The sequence below is a fragment of the Tupaia chinensis genome, unplaced genomic scaffold, assembly GCF_000334495.1.
Source record: "Tupaia chinensis unplaced genomic scaffold, TupChi_1.0 Scaffold000381_1, whole genome shotgun sequence".
NCBI lineage: Eukaryota > Metazoa > Chordata > Mammalia > Scandentia > Tupaiidae > Tupaia > Tupaia belangeri.
The window spans coordinates 501456-528973 of NW_006159883.1; the positions used below are offsets into that span (position 1 = coordinate 501456).

At 39.9% G+C, this 27518-nt stretch overlaps 1 protein-coding gene across 1 annotated transcript in view; it reads left to right on the forward strand.

Annotated features, from left to right (window-relative positions):
- The window catches only part of LRP2 (LDL receptor related protein 2), a 241297-nt gene that overhangs the window by 27308 nt on the left and 186471 nt on the right, over positions 1 to 27518 (forward strand). Inside the window, exons 2-4 of the mRNA XM_014589797.1 lie at positions 14175 to 14282; positions 17886 to 18005; positions 23613 to 23729. Coding sequence (XP_014445283.1) covers positions 14175 to 14282; positions 17886 to 18005; positions 23613 to 23729 — 345 coding nt within the window. The remainder of the gene's footprint in view (positions 1 to 14174; positions 14283 to 17885; positions 18006 to 23612; positions 23730 to 27518) is intronic.

Below are 27518 nucleotides of genomic sequence, written 5' to 3' on the forward strand. Positions count from 1 at the left end.
GAGTTCAAGAATATGTTTGTATTAGTTGCATTTTTCTACAATATGAGAGAAAGTTTAGAGCACAAGAATAGTGAATATCTTTAATACTTTTACAAAGAATTTGAAATTTCATTCTTTTAAACCTATACTAGAACCTGGAGACTGTCTGAACTTTCGAAATGGAAAATGTTTTAGCTTGGTTTCAGTTGGTTAAAGTCCTGAATTTCCTTTTCTTTTTAAAAAAATCGCTACACAAGGGCCAGCAGGTGGCATAGTGGTTAAGGGACTAGACTCCCACATGGCTGACAGTGGTTCCAGTCCCAGACCCAGTAGCTTGAAACTCATGTGGGGGGGGGCAGCAGGTGGCATGGTGGTTAAGGTGCTGGATATTCCCACATGATTGACCACGGTTCAAACCCCAGAAGACCTGGGTGCTTGCTTTCTCACTTTCCCTCTCTGTCTCTCTGTGTCTCTCTCTGGTCAAATTAAAATAAACGAGTGAATAAATAAAATTAAATATATAATTCTACAATAAAAAAAGGAAACTCTCATGCTCAGAGTGTGTATGTGTGTGCCCAAAATCCTGAGAAGAGAATGAAGGAGAAGGGATTGTGGTGTGGCCATTCCCCAAGGGGATGATTTTTTACTTTCTGTCTCTCTGTCTCTCCAGAGAGTTCACACACTCTGTAATAAAATTTTCTCAAAAAAAAAGAAAAAAAAAAGAAAAAGAAAAAGAAAAAGAAAAGTAATTGCGGCAGGGCATGTATGCTTACCAGAGAGAGAGACAGAGAGGGAGACAAAAAGAGAGAGGGAAAGTGAGAAAAGTGAGAAAATGAGAAAGCACCCCTGCCCCAGTGGGGATGGCCCCTCCACATCCGTTCTCCATTCTTCTCCCAGGATTTTAGGCACATGCATGTACACAGTGTGTCTTTCAAGCTGCTGGTCCTGGACTTGATCTGTGCAGTCAGCCTTGTGGGTATAGCTGCCTTACTCACCTTGCTACTGGATGGCCCAATCCTGAATTAAAAAAAAAAAATCATGTATTTAATTTTATTTATTATTTAAAAATTTTCCATAGGGCATGTGCACTCACCAAAAAGAGACAGAGACAGAGACAGAGAGAGAGAGAGAAAGAGAAAGAAAGAGAAAGAGAGAAAGAGAGAAAAAGAAAGAGAAAGAGAGAAAGAGAAAGTGAAAAAGCAAGCTGCCAGGTCTGGGACTTGAACTGTGGTTTGGTTGACCGTGTAGGAGTCCAGCACCCTTAACCACTATGTCACCTGCTGGTGTTTATGTTCTCAATTCTATGCCTTATGATGAGGCATAAGCTAGAGTCAACAGGAATCTTTTTATGGCTAAAGAAAGATGCACTTTCATGTTAAATGTGCAGTATAGTGCTCAATTAAACTCTGCTAAATTAAAAAAAGTTTATTTCTATCTTCCATGAGTGAAAGAGACAGAGAGAGGGAGAGAGAGAGAGAGAGAGAGAGAGACAGGCATCCCTAACAGGGTCTTCATGCCATGATGCTCGCCTGTCTTAGCTAGTCCAGATCATGGACATGCGCACACCCATGTATTCAGGGGTGTCTCCACACATGAGCCTGGAGTCCTCCTGTGTGGACTGTGTTACCATCATCAGGCCCCCCACTCTTATCTTCTTATTGAAAAATAGGAAGTTCTTATTGAGTTTAACTTGAGCTTTATTTGATTATTATAATGTCTAAGGACCATATTGTATATGTAATTTATTCATTGACTAATTAAAGACTCTAACTGTAGTAACTCAATATCCAGAATTGAAATGGTTTATTTTGTTTGATTGCCTTTTTTTTTTTTTAATTTGCTATAGGGTATGGGCATTCACGAGAGAGAGAGAGAGAGAGAGAGAGAGAGAGAGAGAGAGAGAGAGAGAGAGAGAGAACTCCTCTGCCACTCCACCCCACCCCAGGGGATGGCTACACTGCAATCTTTTCTCCTGCACTCTCCTATTGGGATTTTGGGCACACTCGCACATGTTCCTGGTGTGATTTTCGTATTGCTGGGTCTGAAACTCAAACCATGGAATTGGCCATGTGGAATCTAGTGCCTAACTACCATGCCAAAGGCTGGGCCTGTTTCATCAAATATTTAACAAAGTGTAATAAAGGCAAAATTCTACTAAGCAAATGGTTTTGATGATTCGTGTGCCAGTTAGTAGAGATATTATTGTATGTACTTTCTGGGATAGTTTATCACTGGAAACATTGCCTTTTTTCCAGTATTAAAATTTTAAGATTCTGTTTTAAAGCATAATTAAACACATAAGTTTATAATAGTTTAAAATTTTTACTATAGTTATTTATGATACTTACAACACAGATTAGGCAAAAATCTTAAATACTCTCTAAACTTTTTTGTTTCTTACAATCATTGCAGATAAACCTGGAATTTGGTTTAAGCTACTATTAATGGTGGGGCATTATAAATTCACCCTATATGGGCAGAAACCTGAACAACTACTTCATTACCCCTAGGTGTGGGTTGGTGACTATCTAATATTGTTGGTTCTGGGTCAACAAGCTCTTGAGTTGTTTTAAGTCATACATTCATGCTATAGCATGAAGTGATGACATTTATGGACCTGGAAGTGATTTGGAGACCGGAGAGTGCTGTTTGAGTCCAGGCATAACAAACAGGGGCCAAAGGACTCCTGGAGCAACAGATAACCTGCTGGGGAGATGTGTTCTGAAGTTGTTTTCACTTAACCTGTTAAAATTGATGAAGTAGAAATGACAAAAGAAATGTAGTATCGTTCTACCATGAGAGTCTTTGCAAATATAACAGGCCCTATTTTATAGATCCACAGCTCTCCCTTGTATCTATAGGGAAAATTAAAGTCATGACTATGCCGTTAGCTAATTGCTTATGATAAAGAGGATAGTTTTTGATTTGGTCAGTCAGGTGTGCGTTCATAGCCCTCTCCTCCTTTTGCTTCCCTTTCTTTCGTTTCCTGTTCTGTCTCAGAGCACTCTTTCTGTAGGAAGTAGTGCTGGAAATGGATGCAATGGTTTGCCTAATGTGGGACTCCCATCTTTAACTGGATTAGCACAGAATGAGCTGCATCACATAAACAGGCTTCCAAGGATGTGAGGTTCACTTTTTAGAGTCTTCTGCAGTTGCTAGAGAAAGAGAACAATAAAGAGAGATAGAGGGGCAAAGTGAGAAAAAGTAAGAAATTACCCCTAAGGGGAAATGACCACATTACAATCCTTTCTCCTCCATTCTCCTTTCAGGATTTTGGGCATGCACCCACATGTACCCTGTGTGTTTTTCAAGCTGCCAGGTGTCAGATCGAACCATGTCATCCACTGTGCTTCTGTCTGGCTCTGACTTCACCCATGTATTTTTTTTCCCCCAAAGAATTATTTACTTAAATTAATTATTATTATTGCTATTATTATTATTTTAATTTACTATAGGGCACATGTACTCACTAGAGAGAGAGAGGCACAAAGAAAGAGAGAGAGAGAAGGAAAATGAGAAAGCAAGCTACCAGGTCTGGGACTTAAACTGTGGTTGTCCATGTGGCAATCCAAGGCTTTAACCATCATGCCATCTCCTGGCCCCATACCCATGTAATCTAATACATCATATATTGTGCATTTACTGAGGGTCAACTGGGTACTAGGAAGGCTAGACCCCAGGAATACAACAGTGTTAATTCTTGCCCTCAGGAGCTCACAGTTTAGAATAATACTCTGTTGACGGTAAAATGATGATAAGTTTCTGTCACCTTACTGTTAGCCTTTTTTTTTTTGGTGACTTAGTCTCATCTCCTCTTCTGTTCTTTATTTTGCATGCATCAGGTCATGGTGGGAGAATTTACATTTCTGTTTATAAGAACCTTTCTGAAGCAGGAAATAAAAACCTAAGATATACTGTGGAAAACATCAGCAAAACCAACTTTTCAGAAAGGGGAATGGCATAGTACATTTTTATTAAAGATGCTGACTTTCGTTCACTAGATGATTAATCATCAGTACTTATTGCCCAAGAAAAGGCTCTTAATCTTATTGGTGGAAATCTTTTGGCATTCTTGCTACATGATATTTCTTAATAGTATAAGAAAGTTCTCACTTTGTTGGCAAAAGGCATACATGCCCATAGCGAAATCACCTAGGTTGGGTCATGTGCGTGTGCACCTCAACTATTCGCTTAACAAGTGAACTATTTGCTCAGTGTTGGTGTCAATCACAAGGTAATGAGCCCCACCATAAGCATCAATGCTATTGATCAGAGTTGTCATAAAGCTGCTTATGATATTGAAGCATTGGTTGCATCAGAACAAATTTACACACACACACACACACACACACACACACGGCTGATCTTTTCTTTCTGAAAATGAACACATTTAGAATGAGAGGTTACTTAGTTTCTAGAGAGTAATCTGTGAATTATGCACTCACTTAGCAATTACATACTGGTCCAGTCTGGGTTTGGACCATAGCTAGATGAGGAGGAATGTCCATTTTGTGTCAAATTGAGCTTAAGGCGCAAGATGCCAGGTATCACTTAAACTGAGGTTAGGATGCAAGATGGTAGGTCTCGTTAAAATTGCACTCAACACACACACACACACACACACACACACACACACACACACACACAGAGAGAGAGAGAGAGAGAGAGAGAGAGAGAGAAAATACTCCCCAATGGGACATGGTCATGCACAGTCCCTCCTCATCCATTTCGTTGTTGGGATTTTGGGCATGCACACACATGTGCCTGGCATTTTTTTCAATCCCCTGGGGCAGGATTTGAACTGCTGTTGCTCTTTTGAGATCTGACTCTCTTAACCATTAGGCAATGGGTCTGGCCCCTAGGTCTCATTCAGTTTAGTGCCTGGACATGGATTGTTAACTTGAGCATCTCTTTTTTCTGCCTTCTCTCTTTTCCTCTCTTTTTTCGTTTTCTTCCTCCCTATCTCTGCTGCTTCTCTCTTGTTTCTTGCCTTTAGAGCTTGTTGTTGTAACTATTGTGATAGTTAAGAACTAAATATCATGGAAAGAGGAGGCAGGATTGTAGCAAAGTGTTTTATAACAAGAGAATCTATTCAATAGTTACACACTATTTAGTCTCTGACTACAGAGAATTTCCAACCCACCAGTTTCTTGCCTACCTGCCGCTGTTGTCATAATTTGCAATATAGAGCTGTTGTTTATTGGCTAGCCTAGTGATCTAACCTGCTAGTTTTTAAATTATTATTACTTAGAAAATTTGCCATAGGTCTTGTATGCTCACTGAAGAGACAGAGAGAGAAAGAGAGAGAGAAAGTGAGAAAGTCTCCCCAGGGGTGATGGCCTTACCACAATCCCTTCTCTATTCTCCTGTTGAGATGTTAGGCACTCAGGCACACATGCCTGGGTCTGGGATTTGAACCGTGCTGTCTTCCATGTGGGATCCAGCCACCTTAACCACCATGCCATTGGCTGGTCTATAATCTGCCTATTAAAAAATTTTTTTAAAGACATTTTTGCTATAGGGTATGTGCGCTCACCAGAGTGACAGAGAGAGACAGAGACAGAAAGCGAAAAATCATCCCCCTGGGGGGTGGCCATGCTGCAATCCCTTCTCATCCTTTCTCCTCTCAGGATTGTGGGCACACACACACATGTGCCTGGTGTAAGTTTAAGCTGCCAGGTCTAGGACTTGAACCACGGTTGACTATGTGGGAGTCCAGTGATGTAACCTTATGCCATCTGCTGATCCTATAACCTGCTTATTAAAATGACCAAAATCACAGTGACTATTGCAGCTTTGACACCACATTTCAGTCTGACTTATGGTTTAATGCTTGGGTCTAATTAGTCAGAAAAACCCTGGTTTAATGCTGTCTATAATTGTTGTATTTATGTTAAGAACTAGTTTATCACACTGTTTAAAAGCCTTAAGCAGGGGAACCAGCAGTTAGCGTAATGGCTATGTCGCTGGACTCCCACGTAGTCGACCGCGTTTCGTGTCCCGGACCCGGTGGCTTAAAACTCACGCCGGGCGCGTGTGCGTGCGTGCCCAAGATCCCGAGAGGAGAATGGAGGAGAAGGGATTGCGGCGTGACCATCCCCCCTGGGGGGTGATTTCTCGCTTTCTGTCTCTATGTCTCTCTCTGTCTGTCTGGCGAGCGCACGCGCCCTACAGTGAAAATCTCTCCAAAAAAAAAAAAAAAAAAAAAGCCTTAAGCAGGAAAGCTGCCTGTCTGGAGATATGTGAAGTTGTATCTATCTCATAAGTGTCTGTTTCCTTTATTTTATTTTTTAGATTTTTTTCATAGGGCATATGCGCTCGCCAGAGAGAGAGAGAGAAAGGGAAAGTGAGAAGTTAGCCACCAGGAGGCATGGCCACACTGAAATCCCTTCTCCATTCTTGGCTACTCATGCACATGTGTCCAGTGTGGTTTTTAAGGGGTCCAGGACTTGAATCACAGTTGCCATGTAGGAGTCCAGTGCCTTAACCACCATACCACCTGCTGACCTCTCCTTTTTAAAAAATTTATGATTCTCTTCAATCATTTCTCAATTATTTTTATTGGTAATTATGAAACCACATAGGAATAATTTGAGCATTTGGAACTGGAAATCAGCTCTTAAATGGAAGTGATTTATAGTTTTTTTTTTTTACAAAGTGTTTAATTCATTAAGTGCTGAAGGGTGTTTTGCTTTTTTCTTCAGTAGTTTGATTCATTGGGTCCTTATTTACCAGGGCAGGCAGACTATCTTAAATAGTCTTCTGTTTGGATAGCATTATTTCATCCTCCTATAAGTATAGCTCTTTTGCCGTTAAAGATGTAAATAATCATTTGGGGCAGGGGGTGAGAGGAAGGAGGGTCTTGGACTTAATTTTCTTTCCTGCACAGGTGGAGTTCCTCTATGGGAAATTTTGTGGCTTAGCTGATAGAGAAAGCTCTGGCTGAACTTTTCAGAGGAAGTACAGAAAAGACTAATACAAATACAGATTCGGTGCTTTGGTGCTGGCTGGTAGGAAGTTTTCAATTGCTGAGTGTTCTTGGTAAAAACATTCTTTTAATGTTTTGAGCACTTAAGAGATCGTCAATTTTTATGTTTATTTTTTTGGTGAGTGTATGTGGTAGGGATGGGGAGAGGACATTTGAAATTATTTCTTGTTCCAATCAATGTAAAGATGAGAGAAGTTTGCACCATAAAGCAGGTGTGTTGATGCCTTTTTTTTTTTGTAGCAACAATCCTTTACATTAATGAAGAACTGTTTGAGGATTTTAGATGTTTGGCTTGTTTTTTTTTCTGGTGTGACTCCCCCTCCCCTTGAATGGGTAAGTCTGCGGGCGCCCTGTGGAGCATTCCAGGGTGAAGCAGGCCTCCTGGAACTTAGATTCTTTATCACTCTCCCAGGGGAGTTCATTTTACGTGGCTGGTGCGAGCAGCTGCAGTGTGATATTGCCCAATCCCAGGTCCTCTTATTGGTGGGTGGGAAGGAGTGGGATTGCTGCTTAAGAAATTTTATTATCTTTAGAAGGGAAGAATTTATTATAGGGGTTTTCTTGGATGATCTCTTTCATGTGGGTTAAGTCATTTTGAGCTCTGAATGTCCAAGCTGCTTAGAGATTCTAAGTTGTTCTTGACTGGAGGTGGTACGACCACTCTCGAGGGGTGTTTGTATATAGGGGTATATAAAGGGTGCATATATGTACATGGGTGTTCTTTCTTGTCACAGTGACCAGGCGCTGGGCTCCACTGGCATTCCCAGGTGGGATGCTATACATCTTGCTTTGCTTAGGATGGTCCCCACCCCCACATGAGTAATTATCCCACTCTAAATGCGAACAGTGTCCTATCAAAAAGCCCTGAGCAATGTGCTTTGCTTACAGTGCTTTGCGGTGCTGATTGACAGCCTGGTTGCTGGGATGGGAGGGGCTCAGTGAAACCTTTCTCAATGAGACTAGGAGAAAGAAAAAAAAAATGCAGGTAATTATGTTTATATGAAAACGAAGGGCACTTGCTCAGTTATAAAAGGTGGTATCTTTAATTTCTCATTTCTCAGAACAGACAGCTACCCTATTAGTGCATCTAGGTTGGGGCTGGCAGGTGGTATGGTGGTTAGAGGCGTTGGACTCCCACATGGCTCACTGGGTTTGAGTCCCAGATCTCGTGGCTTACTTTCTCACTTTCCCTTTCTCTCTTTATCACTCTCTGGTTAAACTGAAAAATAATAATAATAAGTAAGATTAAATAAAATAATAATTTTTAAAAAAAGAATTATTTATTTTATTTTGTTCATCCATTCATTTATTTTTAATTTGATAGAGACACACACAAAGAGAGAGGGGAAGTGAGAAAGCAAGCCACCAGGTCCGGGACTCGAACCATGGTCAGTCACGCGGGAGTGTCCAGCACCTTAACCCCCATGCCACCTGCTGGTCCTCAATGAAATAATTCTTAAAAAAAAAAAAGTGTATCTAGGCATTCTGCTGGCTTTTGATCATTGAAAAGGCACTGTATTTTAATCACTAAGCCAAGATTTAAGCAGTTTTTCAGATCGACTGACTAGTGTGAGAGACCTTACATACAAAGCCTGGTTCCTCTCTTTATCCACTCAAATCCTGCTCATCCACAAAGACCCCACATAGTTCTATTCCTGTTTATTAAAACTTCTCTGAGCACTATAGCCCCCCCAGTGCAGTTGGTTCTTACTGTCTCTGCTGCTTATTTGAAATCCAGCTGTCATATAACATGGCATTGGAGTCAGACCGCCTGGGTGTGAACCTCTGCTCCACTACCTGTTAGATGTGAGCTTTAATCAAGCCTCAGTTTTCTCATCTATGAAATGAGGCTATTAATACTACCTTGCAGGGATAAGTGTTGTGAGGATAAGTGAGACAGTCATAGAAAACATTTGAAATGCTATGGGTGAACACAAATTGTTGTTTGTTTTGTGGAAAGTGGGATGATGAAAAGAGGATAGGCTCTCGAATCACACAACTCTTGGGTCTGAATCAGACTTTGACATTTTCTACAGTTCTAAGAGGATCCACTGACTGTCTGTAAAGCTTTATATAAAGCTATATAGATTTTAAGCCACCGGATCTGGGACTTGAACCATGGTTGGTCATGTGGCAGTCTAGTGGCGTAATCTCTATGCCATCTGCTGGACCCCAACTAAATTCACATCTTAGAAGTCCTATCTTGAGGTCAGTGGATGGCATGATTGTGTTACTAGACTTCCACATGGTCAACCTTGGTTCAAGTTCTAGACCTGAAGGCTTGAAAATCACTCCTGGCACCTGTTAGTCTACGCCTAAGATCCCGGGAGGAGAATGGAGAAGGGATGGATGGCCTTCCCCTTGAGGGGGCGGTGATTTCCCATTTTCCCTCTCAGTGTCACTATGTCTGACTCCCTCTCTGGCAAGTGCACACGCACTAAGACCAAACCTCTCAACCCCTGATTTAGTTGTAAACATTTTCAAAAAGATCGCAAGTACCTCTTCAGGTAGAACAAATATTTGGAAGGACCAGCATGTATTAAGAGGATCTGGCAGGAAAATAGGATTTGCTATAGAAATTACCTTACCCTGTTAACTTAGGACAATGTTCCATTGACTACCATTCACCTTTCTCTTCTAGGAAGAGAATTTATGGAAAAGAAAAGAAACTCTTAGAATGAAAGGACACAAGAATGAAACTTACTAATATGACCTGATGTTTCTCTCTCTCTGTTTTAAATAGTCTGTCTTAAAATAGTCCTCTTATTTCACATTATTTCAGATTTCATTTTCTTTCTATGGATTTAAGATTGTGAATCCCTATTTAAAGTCTCATTGTTTGCCTAGATGGTTTTATGTCTCTGGTATGTAATAGTTTCAGCAGACTGAGTTTTACAAAATGGAATCTTCATTAACAGAGGAGTATTGCATTTGCTATTCCACACGTGCTGAATGAACCCTGTTCTGGAGGCTGTAAGTGACATAGGAGTAATGTTCTCAGTCCAGTGTTGTTCCCTGCCCTGGAAAACAAACAAACAGCTCCTTCCCTCCTCTGGGCACTATCTGTTACTCTAATATCTTATCTTAACACATTCTTAGTTCAACATTTAGACCAGGAATCTTGGGGCATAGCTATTTATGAAAAAAGGATTAAGCCTTATTTATTTATTTATTTATTTTTTAAGTTTAGATTCTTCTTCTTCTTTTTTTTTTTTCCCCCTTTTCTGGCTTTGGGCTTATATAAGGCTAGAAAATAAGTTTATCTCTTTGTCTAATGTAAATTTTCCTGAAGATATTAAAAACTCTCTTTAAATTTTTTTTTCTTTCGAGTTCTGGACCTGGCAACTTAAAACTCACATCAGGTGTGTGTGCATGCACACTCAAAATGCCAAGAAGAAAGTGGAGAAGGGATTGTGTGTGACCTCCCCCCCAGGGGGGCTGATTTCTCACTTTCTGTCTCTCTGGCAAGTGCACACACTCTATAACTAAAACCTCTCAAAAAAAAAAAAAAAAAAAAAAAAGAAAAAGAAAAAGAAAAAGAAAACACTGTATTAGTTGTTGAGGATATTTTCTGGAAAAAGATTAAAAACATATAACATTTATTCTTCCTTAAACTCTGTGGGTGTCTCCAGTGTATAAAATTATCCCCCTCACTTTCCTTTTGGTTTTTGTTTTTACTTCAAATAATTGAACAATATAGATAATACATGAATACTATCTGGATGGCCTTGAATGCATAAAGGCCACTTATTTAAAATAAGACTCTCAGAAAATAAAGTTCAATTGAAATTGGGAGCACCTGCAATAGTTATCGGACTTAATCTAGACCTTTTCACTAGCAGGTTGTTTTTAAGCAACACGGATTCCCTTTATAAAAGAATGAATGACAGTTTCCTGATACCAGTGGAGCATTGTGGCTGGTTGCTGAGAGGCTATCCAGCAATGATAAAGTATCAGTTTGTTTTTTCTGGAGAGATATTTCCAAACAATAGTCATTTGGTTGTTATAACAGGCTGAAAGTTACTATCGAAAAGGTGACAAATGAATTATTGTGGATCTCTTGATAAATTGCAGGAATTAGATTTAATATAATGCTTCAAATATTGTAGAGATTAGGAGATCAAATGTGAAAATCTCTATAAAAAGTTACTTATTTGCAACATTTCCCCATCAGTTTAATTTTTATGAGTGCAATTTTTAAATAATTGGTTTTGAAATGGTTTTAAAAATGACTTTTGGATCTCTCTTTTGTGTTCTTTTCATGACATATTTTAGTTGGTATTTTAGAAAAAGCAGTACTCTCAAAATTTGAATTTTAATAAAAGTTGCTTAAGAAATAGTGTTAATTATACATATTTTCAAAACAGACTCTATATTATCCAGAGAATTTTTTTCCACAGACTCTGTCTCTAAGTTTAAGCTTTTCTTTCTCCTATAGCAATATGAAACTCTGCAAGTGAACTGTTCTTTATGAATGTTATAATTATTTGATCAGAAGTTCTTAGATATCAAGTGAGACAAATGTCCTAAATGTACAAGTGTATTATGCTGAATTTCTAACAATAGACCTAATTGATAAAAAGTGATTTAATATATGTTGTGTTAATAGCTAAACCTCCAAAGCCCCTAATCTCTCATGGAAATATTGCTTTGTAGAACAAAATCCAATGAGAAATTCTGGGATTCCAGAGTGAATTTGTACATTCCTTAGGGGCATTTTTGCAAGGGAGGTTGTTGTGTTTTAAAGGTAGTTGATAAGAGACCTGCAGCACCAACCCCAGACCTGCACCACCAACCACCATCATGCATTAGTCTATAGAAGGTATTTGGGTGTACGTGCTCCTGTACCACTCGGTACCACCATTTAGGCAAGGGAAGTTTCTGACCATTTGCAGCATACATTATAAATCAGGATGTCACTACCAGACAATCAGATTTGAACATTCCATGAACAAAGTAGCCTATATTGCCTAGGAATAGATCACTTAACTATGTTTATATCATGCTGTCGATATGCCTGCATTTGCACAAGTCAGGATAGCACATTGTTTATTTATTTTGGGAGTAGGTCATTGATCTGTATATTTACCTAATTTTGGGTTAATTAACCAAAAATTGAAATTGGGTAATTTAGCATGATTACTTAAATAAGGGGGGGAAATGTAGTTCTTCCAACTCTGAGAAGTACTCTATCCCTTGAGTTTGTGAAAGAATAATTTTGAGTCTTCTCCAAGTTGGGCTGGTGTTGGCTGCTCTTGTTAAAAAAATTTCCTACTTGGCAAACAGTGCTTGGGGAAGGTTACTGGCCAGATATTTGGGGAAGCTGGGAGGATTTCCAGCTACCAAATTAGTGCCCTGGAGAGACCTAGGAAAATTGCAGGATATATTTGCTGAACGAAGTGAACTTGTTTAAGTTGTATTCCTTTCCTAGTGTCACTAGGGGATATCTCTACCACTTGAGGGATACTTGGTGCCAAGTGTACACAGTCTGATTGGCTGCAGAGAGTTTGTTTTTAGTTTTTTAAAAATGTGTTTGCAGAGATGGACTTACAGATCTGGCAACTTAAAATTAGTGTTTTTTTTTTTTTTCCCCTAAAAGTCAACACATTGGTCCAAATCTAAGAATGAAAGGCTATTATTTGCTATAAATGATTTAGAAATAAAATGCCATTTTAATGAATGTAGGATGGAAAACTTAAAAGGTGCAATGAAGCAAATGGAGTTACTCCTGACGTTATCAATCAGAGATAACCACTGTTACCCTTCTGGCCTTTTTTTTTCCTTTTTTTTGTAGAGATTTTTTTTCTTTTCTTCGTAGTATTTTCTTCTTTTCTTCGTAGTATGTGTGTGCTTACCAGGGAGAGAGAGAGAGAGAAAATGACAAATGCCCCCCGGGAGGGATGGCCATGCCACAATCCCTTCTCCATTCTCTTCCTGGAATCTTGGGCATACATGCACATGTGCTTGGCATGAGTTTCAAACCTCTGGGTCCAGGACTTGAATCATGGTTTGTGGTCGGCCATGTGGGAGTCAGCGATGTAACTGCTATGCCATCTGCTGGCCTTTTTTATTTATTATTATTATTATTATTATTGGAGTGGTTTTTGTTGTAGGGTGCGTGCGCTCACCAGAAAGACAGAGAGAGAGACAGAGAGATAGAAAGTGAGAAATCACCCCCCAGCGGTGATGGCCACGCCGCAATCCCTTCTCTTTCATTCTCCTCTCGGGATCTTGGACATGCAAGCACACGGACCCGGCGTGAATTTAAGCCATTGAGTCCAGGACTCAAACTGCAGTTGCTACATGGGAGTTCAGCGACATAGCCATTATGCTAACTCCTGGTCCCGTGCTGGCCTCCTTTTAAAATGCCTTATTTCCCCATATTTGAGTCTTGTTACAGGTAAATATTTGCCTCTTTGTCTTTGTTATGTTATATTATATTTTTCAAAAATATTTAGAAGTTATTCATAATCATTTTTATAGATTCCTACTATGTCAATATATGGATGTAAGAAAATTGGATCCTTTTCTTACTATTGGAGATTTAGGAAGTTTATACTTTCCTTTATTATAAATAACGTTGTGAAGAATATCTTTATACATAAAATCTTTGTTGAGCACTCTGGTTAGTTGCTTAGAGAAAATACCCCAAAGTAGAAACACTAAGATGATAAACAAACATTTTTATAAAGCAAGATATATGTTGTCAAAATTGCTTTCTAGGTCGATTACAAGGTATACTCTTTTTTTTTGTTGAGGTTTTTGCTTTAGGGCTCTTGAACTTACCAGACAGAGAGAGAGACAGAGAGAGAGACAGAGAGACAGAAAGCGAGAAATCACCCCCCAGGGAGAATGGCCACACTGCAATCCCTTCTCCTCCATTCTCCTCTTGGGATCTTGGGCACGCACGCACACGTGCTCGGCGTGAGTTTTAAGCCACTGGGTCCGGGACACGAACCGTGGTCGACTACTACGTGGGAGTCCAGCGACATAGCCATTACTCTAACTGCTGGTCCCACAAGGTATACTCTTAACAGCTGTTTATGAAAATGACCTTCCTACAGAGCTCCAAACAAATATATTAGCATATGAAAAAATGCTTTCCTAATTTAATTCTAAAAATTGCATTTTGGTAAAAAAGAATTACATTTTTTCAATGAATGGCATAAGTTTGACATTGACTTTTTCTGTTGCTGTGGTATTACAGAATGTGACAATCAGCATTTTCGCTGTGGAAATGGGCACTGTATCCCTTCAGCCTGGAGGTGTGATGGGACCAAAGACTGCTCGGATGACTCTGATGAAGCTGGCTGCTGTAAGTGGGGAGTGGCCAACCTAAGCTCCAGTCTGAGTAACATAAGTGCTGGTATCACAAGCTGATACCTGTAAGAAGAGCCCTGCCTAGAGTGACAGACCCAGGGTTGGGGTCAAGTTTTTTTTTTTTTTTTTTAAGAGAGACAGAAAGTGAGATATCACCCCCTAGGGGCATGGCTACACAGCAATCCCTTTTCTTCCATTCTCCTCTCGGGATTTTGAACATGAGTGCACATGCATCTGGCGTGAATTTTAAGTCACCAGTTCTGGGACTCGAACCATGGTTGAATATGTGTGAGTCCAGTGATGTAACCAGTACGCCATCTGCTGGTTCTAGGCTCAAGTTTGAGATCTGTGTGGTTGAACAGAGAATTGATGGCACTAATAATTTCACTGACTAGCCAGTCTGTGGCCTGGTAGTTAAGGGCCCTGGGTCCTACGTGGCTGACTAAGTAGGTGAGTACTAGATCGGCAGCTTGAAAAACTCAGTGTGTGTGTGTGTGTGTGTGTGTGTGTGTGTGTGTCCCAAATCCTGACAGGATGAAGGAATGGAGAGAAAGGGATGACCGTGTGATCACACCACGCTGGGGGGTGCTTTCTCCCTGCCCCAGAGGACACATCCTCTCCCAATGCACATGCCCTGCCTAGTTAAAAAAGAAAAACCAAATTCCTTTTGAGATGGGAATTCAGTTTATTAATATATCAGTTTCTATCTTATCCTTTTTCTGTGACCATGACCTTGATAAATACACAAATTTGAGGTCCATTTTCTGAAACCTGTGATGATTTTTTATATCCACACTTTGAATTTTGTGCACCAACAAGAACAAGCAAAATAGTTTCATCTGAACTACTGCGATTCGTATTTCAAGGAGTCTAATTTTATGTAAAGGATATAGTGTAGCCTGTGTGAACCACCATGAGGTAACCCCAGAAGTGCTCAGTGCAGTTTTGTGTTTTTAAAAAATTTTAGTTAAATACATGTAAGATAGTAAATCCACAATTTAACTAATTATAAAATCAATTTCACATATAGTTCTTTCTTTTTCATTTTTTAGATGTAACTTTATTTTATTTTATTTTTTTTGAGAGGATTTTGCTATAGGGTGCGTGCGCTTGCCAGACAGACAGAGAGAGACAGAGAGACAGAAAGCGAGAAATCACCCCCCCAGGGGGGATGGCCACGCCGCAATCCCTTCTCCATTCTCCTCTCGGGATCTTGGGCATGCACGCGCATGCGCCCAGAGTAAGTTTTAAGCCACCGGATCTGGGACGCGAACTGCGGTCGACTATGTGGGAGTCCAGCGACATAGCCATTACGCTAACTGCTGTCCCAATGTAACTTTATTTTAATTTGACCAGAGAGTAGTAGATGGAGAAAGAGAGATTGAGAAAGTGAGAAAACAAGCCGCCAGGTCCAGGACTTGAACTGTGGTCGGTCACGTGGGAGTCCAGTGCCCTTAACCACCATGCCACCTGCCAGTCCCAAGTTTCACATATATTTCTGCATTTAGTTTTCTAGAAATATTTTGAGGTAGGTTTCAGATTAGACAACTGAGGCTTAGAGAAGTTAGGTAACTTGTTAAAAGCCTTGTAGTCTGGCAGTTGGTGACTGCCGTGAACCAGTCTGAATCTTTAAGCAATGAAAATTGCTCTTTCCAACTTGCCATAGGTAATCAATTAAACTATCACAGTTTCCTCAATTGTGATAGTTGAGTGGACAAGGCTTACCATTCAAAAACCAAGAAAGGGGTGGGCCCTTTCTGGCCCTTTTAGGGCAGCAGTTAAGTGCTTTGCAGAGGAAGCTGGATCCCACATGGCCGTCTAGGGTTTGGGATTCTGACCCTGTAGTAACACACTGGGCATTGTGCCCAGGATCCTGAGGGGAGGGAGAATTGGAGGAAAAAGAAATGTAGCATGATGAAGACCTATTTCCTCTCTTGTGCGTGCAAGCACACTCTCTGGGATTAAACAGACAAAACAAAACAAAATCCCAACAACAATAACTATGAAAACATTGAATTTGTTTTGAAAACTTAATTGTTGGCTATCCTGTGGCAACCAGAATGGTCAAACTTTGTTGTGTTGTTTGGATTGATGATGCATTTGAAAATGAGAGAAAGAATAGGGATAGGTCCTATACAGGGCTTCTCTATTTTCATGCAGAAATGAATCACCCGGGAGCTTGTTAAAGTGCAGGGTTTGATTCCACATATTTGAGATGGCACCTGAAATTCTGCATCTCTACGGACTTCCAGTTGATGGTGTTGCAACTAGTCTGTGGATCACAGTTTAAGCAAAGAAACGCTTTATTGTAGAGACATGGTCATGCTGTCTATCTGAATTTACTGAGCTCTGTTTTGGCTAAAAAGGAGAAAAAAGGGCAAGAATAGTGCAGTCTTAGATAAAGAAATAAGTGGAAAGTTTCAGGTCTGGCTATGTAGCCTAGTGATTAATGGAATGGGATACTGACAGGTGGATTGCACTTTGGATCTTGGCTCCAGTAGCTTGAACAACATGCTAGACATGTGGTGTACATATGTGTGTGTGTGTGTGTGTGTGTTTATACCTAAAATCCTGACAGGATGGAGAAATGGAGACAGGGTTGTGGCATGACAATGCCTCATTAGGGGGTGCTTTCTCCCTCTCTTGCTGTCTCTCTGGTGAGGGCACACACCGTCTAGCATTTAAAAAAAAGTACCAGAGATGATTATATTTCATTGATCTACAATAATAATAACAACAATGTGAACAACAACAGTGCTAGAAATTAACATTACATGATGCTTTCACATACATGGTTTAATTTATTTTTTACAACAAAGCACGAGATAGTATAGTCTCCATTTTATTCTGCACACATTGAGGCTCTGAGAATCAGCCAAAGATCCTAAAGAAAGTAAATAGTGAAAAATCACAGTTATTTGCATTTGGGTCTTTTCCAAATCTCATGAGTTTTCTATTTATCATGATGTTTTACTATTAATTATCACAAAATGGCTCTAATATTTTTTCCTTTTTAGTTTTTTCTCTAGAGGGCATATATACTCACTAGAGAGAAACAGGGACAGAGAGAGAAGGAAAGTGAGAAATTACCTCTCCAGTGGGATGGCCATGTCTCCATCCCTTCTTCTCCATTCTCCTCAGGATTTTGGACATACACATACATGTGCCCGGTGTGTTTTTCAAGTAGTTGGATCTGGGACTTGAACTGCTTAGTTTGGCTAGGTGGGCTCCAGTGCTTTAAGTGCCGTACCACCTGTTGGCCACTAGTAGTTTTAATAATTTAACAACTCATGGTTAATTTTTACTTAAGTTAAAATTTTAATTTAATATTTTTGTCATAATGTGTATATATGTGTATTGGGGCTGTTTGTTTTATTCTCTGGGCTTTTATACTGCTTTTGATCTTCAGTTTATTGTGGTACCATTGCTGAGATGATTTGATAGTGAACTTTGATTAGAGCCCACAGACTCTAGTGTCAGCGTTGTTTACTATTTGCCTTCAAATATATTGAGAGGATTGACACAGATTCTTTTGAATTAAGCATTGCTTGCTGGAGTGTGGATGTTCCTTAATGAGTTCTTTTTTGGTTTGTTTTAGCTCATTCCTGCCAGGTGGGCTATTTCCAGTGTCAGAGTGGAGGGGAATGCATCCCTACGTCCTGGGTGTGTGACTATGAGCAAGACTGTGAAGATGGCTCAGATGAACAACAGAACTGCTGTAAGTGTTCAGAGCTGAATCTCATTTTGGATCTTTGGACACCTAAAATTTAACCTGTCAAAAATAGGCTACACACAATGGGACTGATTCTTTATAAATGGTGAACTGGGTCTTAAAGAAAAAGGGAACCTATGCCAGTAGTCACATTGAGGGGTCCGGCTGTTATAAAAATATGAGCGTACTGGGGAATTATAGCTATACCCCAGTGATTTCCACTGGGATAAGTTCCCTGTCTTCATATGGATTATGTTAAGCACAAGAAAGAAAGATGGCTCAGTTTGGTGGCACAGTTGGTCGTAAACTGAACAGCAGTGCTGGAAGCCACATGGTGGTCTCCAGGTTCAGGTCCCCGAGTGGGCCTGAAAATGTGTGGGGTGCGTGTGCAAGAGCCCAAGATCTTGGCAAGCTGGAGGACTGGGGAAGGGGGATCACGGCTTGATGAAAGCCTGTTGAGGGTATCTGTCTCTCAGTCTCTCTCTTTCTCATGTGCATGTGCCCACTGTCATGGCTTATTTATAAAATCACCAACAGAGAAAGACACAGGACGTTTATTGGTATGCGTAGGTGTACAGTCAGTAGTTGGAGGAGTCCATTGCTCCTGCAGCACACTCTGCATTCAGACATCCCTCCTCTGCTGCCCTGATAGTAAGCTCTCTTCTTTGATTGAGTGGAAATGGGAGCTAGAAGGCAGGACTGTTGGGGGCCTTGCTGGTGGTTACTTCACTCCCTGTGCCACTGCCACAGTGGGATGAGCTGCAACAAAGAAAATAGCGAGGAAGTGGGCCTTGGCAACTCTAGCGTTCCTGGAGCTTGTGGGGATTCAGATAGTAACTTGGAATAGATCATTAAAATCTAATTTCTTTGGGATTAAACTAAAACTGTGTTTTAATGAGTTTGAAAATGATTTTGGATGAAAAATAGATATAAAGTGGCAATGTGTCAACAATTTATCAAACATGAGTGTCATTCCAATGCTTCCTTACTCACCGGATCCCACCCAAGGAGCTGGAAGTGATCCAGTGCTTCCTCCTTTAAGGATATTCATATAACCTAAAGTTATTTTTGGTCCTAGCTTCTGCAGCACAGCTGGTAGCACTTCAGACTGTAGAACAACTGGAAGCCATGCTCCAACTGCAGTTCAAGTCCCTGGCCCCTTTGGCCTGAAAATACATCAAGCATTTCTAGTCTTTTGATGATTAGTAGTGGAGATTCTGTGGCTTTCAGTAGGTCCTGTATGCATTTTTAAAAGATTGGGATTTAGCCCAAGACTTGAGTTCAGTGTTGTGTATAAAATCCTTCTAGTCAGACCATTGGCTGCCAAGAGTTTTGAGGAGAGTAGAAATTCTCAAAGTATCTAAGAGTTTAGCTTTGGTTTAGGTCTAAAATGAAGTCTGTTTAATTATATAGACTGCTAGGGCCCATCACGGCTAGTCATGGGGACTGAGGGCAGTCCACCTTGGGGCAGGGTGGAAAACAGGAGGCCAGCAAACTACATGGGGCTGTGGAGGGTGGTGGTGGTGACAAATGAAAGTTTGAGGAAAACATGGCAGGAGTTAATCATGGCCACACAGAGGCATATCCAGATCTGAGAGAGATGGGAGCGGGTAGCTCAGAGTATTGAGGGGAGAGCGGACACATGCCAGGAATGGTAGGAAGCAGAAATAAATTCACATTTCTAGGGATTCTATCTGGGCTATGATATTTTCCAGCTGGCTTTTCAAAGGTCCTAGGGGATATGTGGGTGACCTGCAGGTAGCAAGTCTCAGTGGGGACAGGATAGGGATAATTGGTGAACCTCTGCAGAGCAGTGGCTATACTTTATTCACCTTTATCCCTAAGATCTAACGTTCCGTCTGGCAGAGAGTAGGTTCTTTTTTTTTTTTTTTTTTTTCTTTTAGTTTTGCTATATGGTGTGTATGCTCACTGGAGAGAAACATCCTTCTCCCCAACCCTGAGGGAAGGGGATGGTCACGCTGCAATCCATTTCCTCCAGTCTCTCAGGATTTTAGTCACACATGCACATATACCTAGCATGCTTTTCTTTTTTTTTCCTTTTCTATCTATCTATGGGATCTTGGGCATGCACGCACACCCACCTGGCGTGAGTTTTAAGCCACCGGGTCCGGGACGCGAACTGCGGTCAACTACGTGGGAGTCCAGCGACATAGCCATTACGCTAACTGCTGGTTCCCCCTAGCATGCTTTTCAAGCTAGCAGATCTGAGGATTGAACTGCCCATGTGGGATCCAGTGTCTTAACCTCCATGCCATCTGATGGCCCAAGAGTAGGTTCTTTTTTTTAAAATAATTATTTTATTTAACTTTATTTATTATTATAATTTTCCAGTTTGATCCGTCAGAGAGAATGAGAGAGAGAAACAGTGAGAAAGCAAGCCATCAGGTTCGGGACTTGATCTGTTGCCAGCCATGTGGAAGTGTTCAGCGCCCTAACCACCATGCCCCTGCTGGTCCCTCTAGAATAGGTTCTTAATGAATAGATATTGAGTGCCAAAATGATCACTTACTTTTGGCTAGATATGCTTTTTCGGTTCCACTTTCTCTTGCTCCCTATGCAGAATGGGTAGAAAACTGAGCTGTATATTTTGATATAGTGCACAGCGGTGACCCTTTGCAGTATTAATACTTTACAGAGATGTGCCCACATGCCTGGTGGGCTTTTAAGCCTGCCTGGGGATCTGAACCTGTGGTTGGTCATATGGTTTTTAGCCTTGTAGGCCACTAGGTACTGCTGTATCACAGTAGCTGGGCCTTGTAAGGTTTTGATGGCCCATCTTTTAACTGATACCTAATTTCATTAGAAAACCAAGTTTTGCTGAGCCTAAGTATATTTATTATATGAGAAGTGTAGAATGCTCTATAAAAATTCAGGGGAAAAACCTTTTTCTGTTACAAATTATATTCTTTTTGAGAAGAGCTCATTTTCCCAAATTATTCTCTTTTATGTGGGCCAAAAAAGCCCATTACAAGAGAATGCTACCAAGTCATGCTAATTTCTTTTTTTAAAAATATTTTATTTTTAGTTAATTAATTTATATTCATTCCCTGAGCATTATCACAACATACAAAATGTGATTTCCCATCCAGCATATACTGCATAGTGGCTTACTCATGTATGTTATCATCAATAATTTTTCATTTCTAGTTGATTGTTGATTCTATTGGAGGTCCTTTGTATTTCTTGGGACTGGATCTTTGAATGCCTCCCTAGGTTTGGAAAGTTTTCTTCCAGGATTTCATGGAATAGATTGTCAATGCCCTTATGAATCTCTTCCCTTTCTGGGATACCAATTATCCAGATGTTTGGACGTTTGATGGTGTCTAGTATTTCTCATATATTATTCTCATTTTTTTGGGAAATTTTCTCAGCCTTTGTGGTGGATTTTTCTAGGCCAGCAATTCTATCTTCTACATCTGAGGTTTGATTTTTTTTTTTTTTTGGAGAGGTTTTTGCTATAGGGCGCGGAGATTTGATTTTTGGTATGATGTAGTCTGCTTTTAATACTTTCAAGAGAGGTTTTGACTTCCTATATTATAGCCTTCATCTCTAATAGGTCCAATTGATTCTTTTTTATAGTGTGAATTTCCTCTTTTAGATCTTGTAAGAATTTCCTCACCTCCTGGAACTCATCAACTCCTTTCTCCTGTCTCTTCGGCAGTTCTTTGTCTCTCTTCTCTTTGATTTCTGTGAGCTTTGTCACCATGAAAATTCTAAATTATTTATCTGACATTTCCATGAATTTCATCATACTGTCTGAGGATGAAGAGGAGTTATTACTTTTCCATGGATGAGAGGTATTTTCTTGTTTTTCCATATTTCTTGTGACCCTGCGGTGATTTCTGGTCATCTTCCTAATTCTTCCTAATTTGGTGCATTTCTTCCTAGTTCTTGAAGTTCAATCTCAGTTCAGAGGTGTGCAGGAGATCTGTAATTTCTCTTCCGTTCCGTTTTCACTCTTTGTGCATCAGAATCAGTGGGAACAGAGGAATATTCTGACCCTAATTTTTATTCAGATGTTTAGATCCTGTTCACTTGGACCTGTCTAGACACTTAGTGTGTAGGAGTAGAAATGAGTGAGGGAGATGTTTCAGCATAAAATCTTCATTTTAGGTCTCTGAAAGCAATATTTCACAGCTGAAGTTCAGGATCCATGTGGGGATGGGTCTGGGTTTGTGCCTTTCTGTGTCTTCCCTGTCCCTGTTCTTCAGGATGTGATTTAGTTTTCTCTCTTTTGAACTCTGCAATGCCAACTCCACCAGAAGAACTTCTTAGTCCTGTCTCTGGACTGTGGTCTAAAGTTCCTATTATTATTATTAGATATGCTAGAACAGTAGTTCTCAAAATGTGGTTTCCAGAACAGCAGCAATAGCATCACCTTAATGCACATGTTTTGCCTGGTTATTATTTGTCTCCCCTTTTTCATTTGTCTTTTCTTGTTGTGCCCTCCCGCCCACAAGTGCTTTTCCTGGACAGGTATTAAAGAGCCCTTTTTTCAAGTCACGCTAATTTCTGACTCAGTTTTACAGATCTGTTTCACATTGTGCTTGTGGGCATCACTCCATTTGATTTTTATCCAGGGGCAAATTTGGTAAATTGCAGATGTCCTGATTTTACCTATACTAATAAACATAAAAAAAATTAAGCTATCTTGAAACATTTTTTAAAAATTTATATATTTTTAATTTTTTAGAAAATTTTTTATACATTCAATCGCATTATTTAGCTTACAAAGTGAACATTTGAATATGTGAACATTTCTCCCCAGTCTAGTTGATCAAAATATCTTCAACAGATAACACCATCTTGAAAATTTTTAAAAATTTGCTATAAGACGTGTGTGCTTGTGAGGGAGAGAGAAAGAGAAAGAGAAAGAGAGAGAGAGCTTCCTAGGGGATAACCATGCTGCAGTCTCTACTTCTCCATTCTTCTCTTGGGATTTTGGGCATGTGCGCACACATGCCTGGTGTGTTTTTCAAAACACTGATTCTAGCACTTGAACTGTGCATGCAGTTGGCTATGTGGGATCCAGTTGCCTTAACCACCATGCCTCTGGTTGGCCCTTGAAATTTTTTTCTATTAATGAAATTGACTTATGGTCATTGTAAACAGTTTATATAATAGAGAAAACTATAAAGAAAATAGTAAAATCACTCATATTCCCAGTACTTAAGAATAACTACTGTTAACCCTGGCATAATTTCTTCTTGTTTAAACAAGGATCTCAGTGATGGAGACCTTACCAACTCTTGGTTAATATCTGCTAAATTCTTATTTCATTCATACTTTGTACCACATAGCTATTCAATCTATATCGTATTCTCAACACATAATAATGACATTGTCTCCACTAACATGCTTGAGCATTGATACTATTTTATGGGTATTTTGATAATATAATGCCTTTTCTTTCACATGGTAAGCTCAGCTTGGTGAGAGCTGAGTACTTTTCCACACTTTACATTTAATATATACTCCACTTGCCTTTGGTTTCCAATATCCTCATTATTAATATTTGGTAAATGTTAGTAGATTAGTCTGTCAGTGTCTGGCAGTAATTATAAGTTCAGTAATCATTTTTCTCTTTTACAGCTGGGAGAACATGCTCAAGTGATCAGATAACATGCTCCAATGGCCAGTGTATCCCGGGCGAATACAGGTGTGACCATGTCAGAGACTGCGCGGATGGAACTGACGAGAGAGACTGCCGTGAGTCTGTTTCAGCCTTTGTGCTGTATCTGGTTTCACCCTTGTCCTTTTGGCATTTTAATCAATTTGTGAGATTTGTTGATGGACAGAAGTACCTACAATCAGCCTCTTGTTAATGAAATCTCTTGGCAGATTCTTTTGTGGATTAGGACTGATGTTTCGATAGAAGTTTACTATATTTTAACAAGAAATTCTACATGTGTCTTGCCTTAGCACATTGCGTTTCTGTATTTTCTGAAATAAGAAACTTTGAATATGAATGTAGAATCCAAGAAGATCATGGAATACAAATCCAGTTTGGTCAATTTTAGCTTTTGTTTCTTGGCTGTGGTCAGTTTTTTTTTTTTTTTTTTTTTTTTTTTTTGAGAGGTTTTTTGCTACAGGGTGCGTGTGCTCGCCAGACAGACAGAGAGAGACAAGAGAGACAGAAAGTGAGAAATCACCCCCCAGGGGGTATGGTCATGCCACAATCCCTTCTCCTCCATTCTCCTCTCGGGATCTTGGGCACACACGCACACGTGCCTGGCACGAGTTCTAAGCCACCGGGTCCGGGATGCGAACCACTGTTGACTATGTGGGAGTCCAGCGACATAGCCATTACGCTAACTGCTGCTTCCCTGCTGTGGTCAGTTTTGAGGTCAAATTTCTCATTAGTTTTTCTGCTTTTGTGCACTCAACATTTTCCAGATTACTTTTAGAAAAGTGTCACATATTACAAACGGCTTTCCTTACACTGGCAGCACACTGGATCAGTTTATCACTACTCACCATAGATGAGGCATCTAAGTCAAGTATTCTATGTATAATATGTAAATATCACCATAACCAAAATAGGAACGTGGAGTCATGGTGCATTATCTACCAACAAATAAACGAAGAGTAATCTGCCTCTCAGTTTATATAGAACTGTTAGAATACAATTAGGCCAGCTGTGTAGTTTGTGCAAGTTGATGTTGATATGTGGCAGGCTAACGCCACATGAGATGCCCAGGTTCGATTCTCCGTAAAAGCTGGTGTGGGACCTATAGTCCTAGCTGAGGGGCTGAGGCAGGAGGATTGTGACATGGCAAGACCCTGTAGAAAAAGCAAAGCAATAGGAATTAATCTGCGTTAGTTCTATAGTCTGTCATTTTTTTTTTTTTTTTGGAGAGGTTTTTTGCTATAGGGCGCATGTGCTTGCCAGAAAGACAGAGAGACACAGAGAGACATAAACTGAGAAACCACCCCCCCAGGGGGATGGCCACGCCGCAATCCCTTTTCCTCCATTCTCTTCTCGGGATCTTGGGCACGCATGCACATGCGCATGGTGCGAGTTTAAGCCACCTGGTCCGGGACTCGAACCGCGGTCGACTACATGGGAGTCCAGCAACATAGCCATTACTCTAACTGCAGGTCCCTATAGTCTGTCTTTAATCTCAGACAACACAGTTGCTCTTAGAAACTCTTATAAGCCTATCATTTATGAATTTCTCTGGAATTCCTTTGAATTTTTATCCATTTTTGATACTTTTTATTATATGCATTTTATAAGTTTACTTTGTGCTACATGAAGGTAATTTATTTTGCCTTTAAATTTATGTTTCCAACTTGTAGTTATTATTCCAATAGTTGTGTACACCAGAGGTGGTCTACCTTAATTATACACTTCTTGGTTATGATGTTCTCAATTGAAGATTTAAGGCTCAGGCTATTCTCATGAGACACCTCTATTGTTGTATAATTTTGATTTAATTTCAGTTGTTTGGCCTGTTCCTAAATTTCTTTCTTTGATTCGGATGTTGTATTTTATGTTTCCAATGAAAGAACCATCTTCTGTAAATTTTTCTAAGTTCCCCAGTATGGTGCCATGTCCAGGGTGGCAGCTAGCATAAATTTATTATGACTAGCAGATTGTTCCTACTCATGTACGGTTCAAACTGTACTGTTAATGGAAGAACTACTTGCATATGTGAAAAGGAAATGTCTAACCAGGCTGAGATTCATGCTGCCATACCATTATCACATGGTACTGTTTTTTTTTTTTTTTTTTAAAGTTTTTGTCATAGGGCATGAGGGCACATGTGCTTGCCAGAGAGACAGAGGTAGAGAAAAAGAAAGTGAGAAAACATCCCCTAGCAGGGATGACTACACCACAATCTCTTCTCCATTTTCCTCTGGGGATTTTGGGCTGCTTTTATATGCTCCCAGTGTGGTTTTCAAGCTGCTGGAACCTGGACTGGAACTGTAGTCAGCCGTATAGGAGTCCAGTGTCTTATGCACCTGGCCACCTGCTAACCTCTACACAGCACATTTTTTAGAAGAATTATTTTATTTAACTTTATTTATTTATTAAATTTTTTGACCAGAGAGGGACAGAGAGAGAGAGAGAGAGAGAGAGAGAGAGAGAGAGAGAGAGAGAGAGAGAGAGAAAATGGGAAAGCAAGCTGCCAGGTTCGGGACTTGAACCATGGTCGCCCATGTGGAAATCCAGCACCCTTAACTACCGTGCCACCTGCTGGCCCCCACAGTACATTTTTAAAATGACACTTCATCAATGTGCTTTCTCCCTTTTCACGTTATTTTTCTTTGATAGAAGGATATATGTTATTTGTCTTTATCCATTGCCTAGCACAGTTCCTGGTAAGTTCTGTTCTTACATAATTTTCATCTTAAATATTCTCTTTTGAAAGAGATTATGATGTCTACAATTTGGATTTCCCTTCACCTTGGAAATTTTGCAGAAAACATAGACACTACATTGGTAATTTTAGAGATTGTGGTGTATGTCTGGGTACCACACAATATCAAGTTCATGAGTCAAGGACTCTCCTTCCAGTACTTTGTAAAGCAAACAGTAAGTCCTTCATTGAAGCAAATGAAGGAAATTTTTTGATTAATAATAGTGATAAGTCATAATTACATTTTGCAGCATTTTGTACATTTCAGTGCATTAGATAAATTCCAGTTATTATTATTATGCTTCTCAATGAGAGCAGTGGGGCAAGCATCATTATACTCTCTATAAATAAAGAAACTGAAACTTCAAAGAGCAGAGTGGCTTGTTCAAGCTTGCATGGCAGTCAGGGCTCAACCTCTCCTCTCGTTCCAAGTCTGGTGATTGCTCTTCATGAAGGACTTCATTTACAGAAGGGGAAAGTCCTACCTTGTGCAAGCTTAAGAGCCCACCAGAGGCTTGTGCCACCAGCCAACAGTCTGTGTCTTTATCCCTTATTTACAAGTGGTTAAAAATGAGTGCTTTATTTCAATGCAGTGGGATTGAAGGGAATGCTATTTTGGGGAAGGTGAAAGGCAGCCCAAGCAGACTGTTTGGATCTATTCCATGTGAATACCCTGCAGCCAAGTCTAAAGTCACTAGTACAAGTGCCTCACAACTTTGCCAATGGACCTTCCGGAAAATCCTGGCAAGATACAAGCATGCAAGTAGCTGTTTTAAAAGGGAATGAAGGAAAGGAAATGGACTTTCTAAGTATTTGGACAGGAATTTCTAATCAAGTCTTTTTTTTTTTTTTTTAATCAAAACAAATTTTTTAGGTACAAGTAATTGATAAGAGAAGGATTTGTTAAAGAAAATCAGATTTATAGCTGATGATTTCTGGAATCATACAAATCATGAATGCTTTAGCATGCAACATGGCCTTAAAATGAATCTCATATATGCAAGAATTTTCCAAGGAGATATTATTTCCTACTTCATTCTACTTTATTATTTTTTATTACTTTTTTTTTTTTTTTTTTTAAGTTGTACGTGTGCCCACTGGGGGGGGGGGGGAAAGGAGATGTTTATTGCTA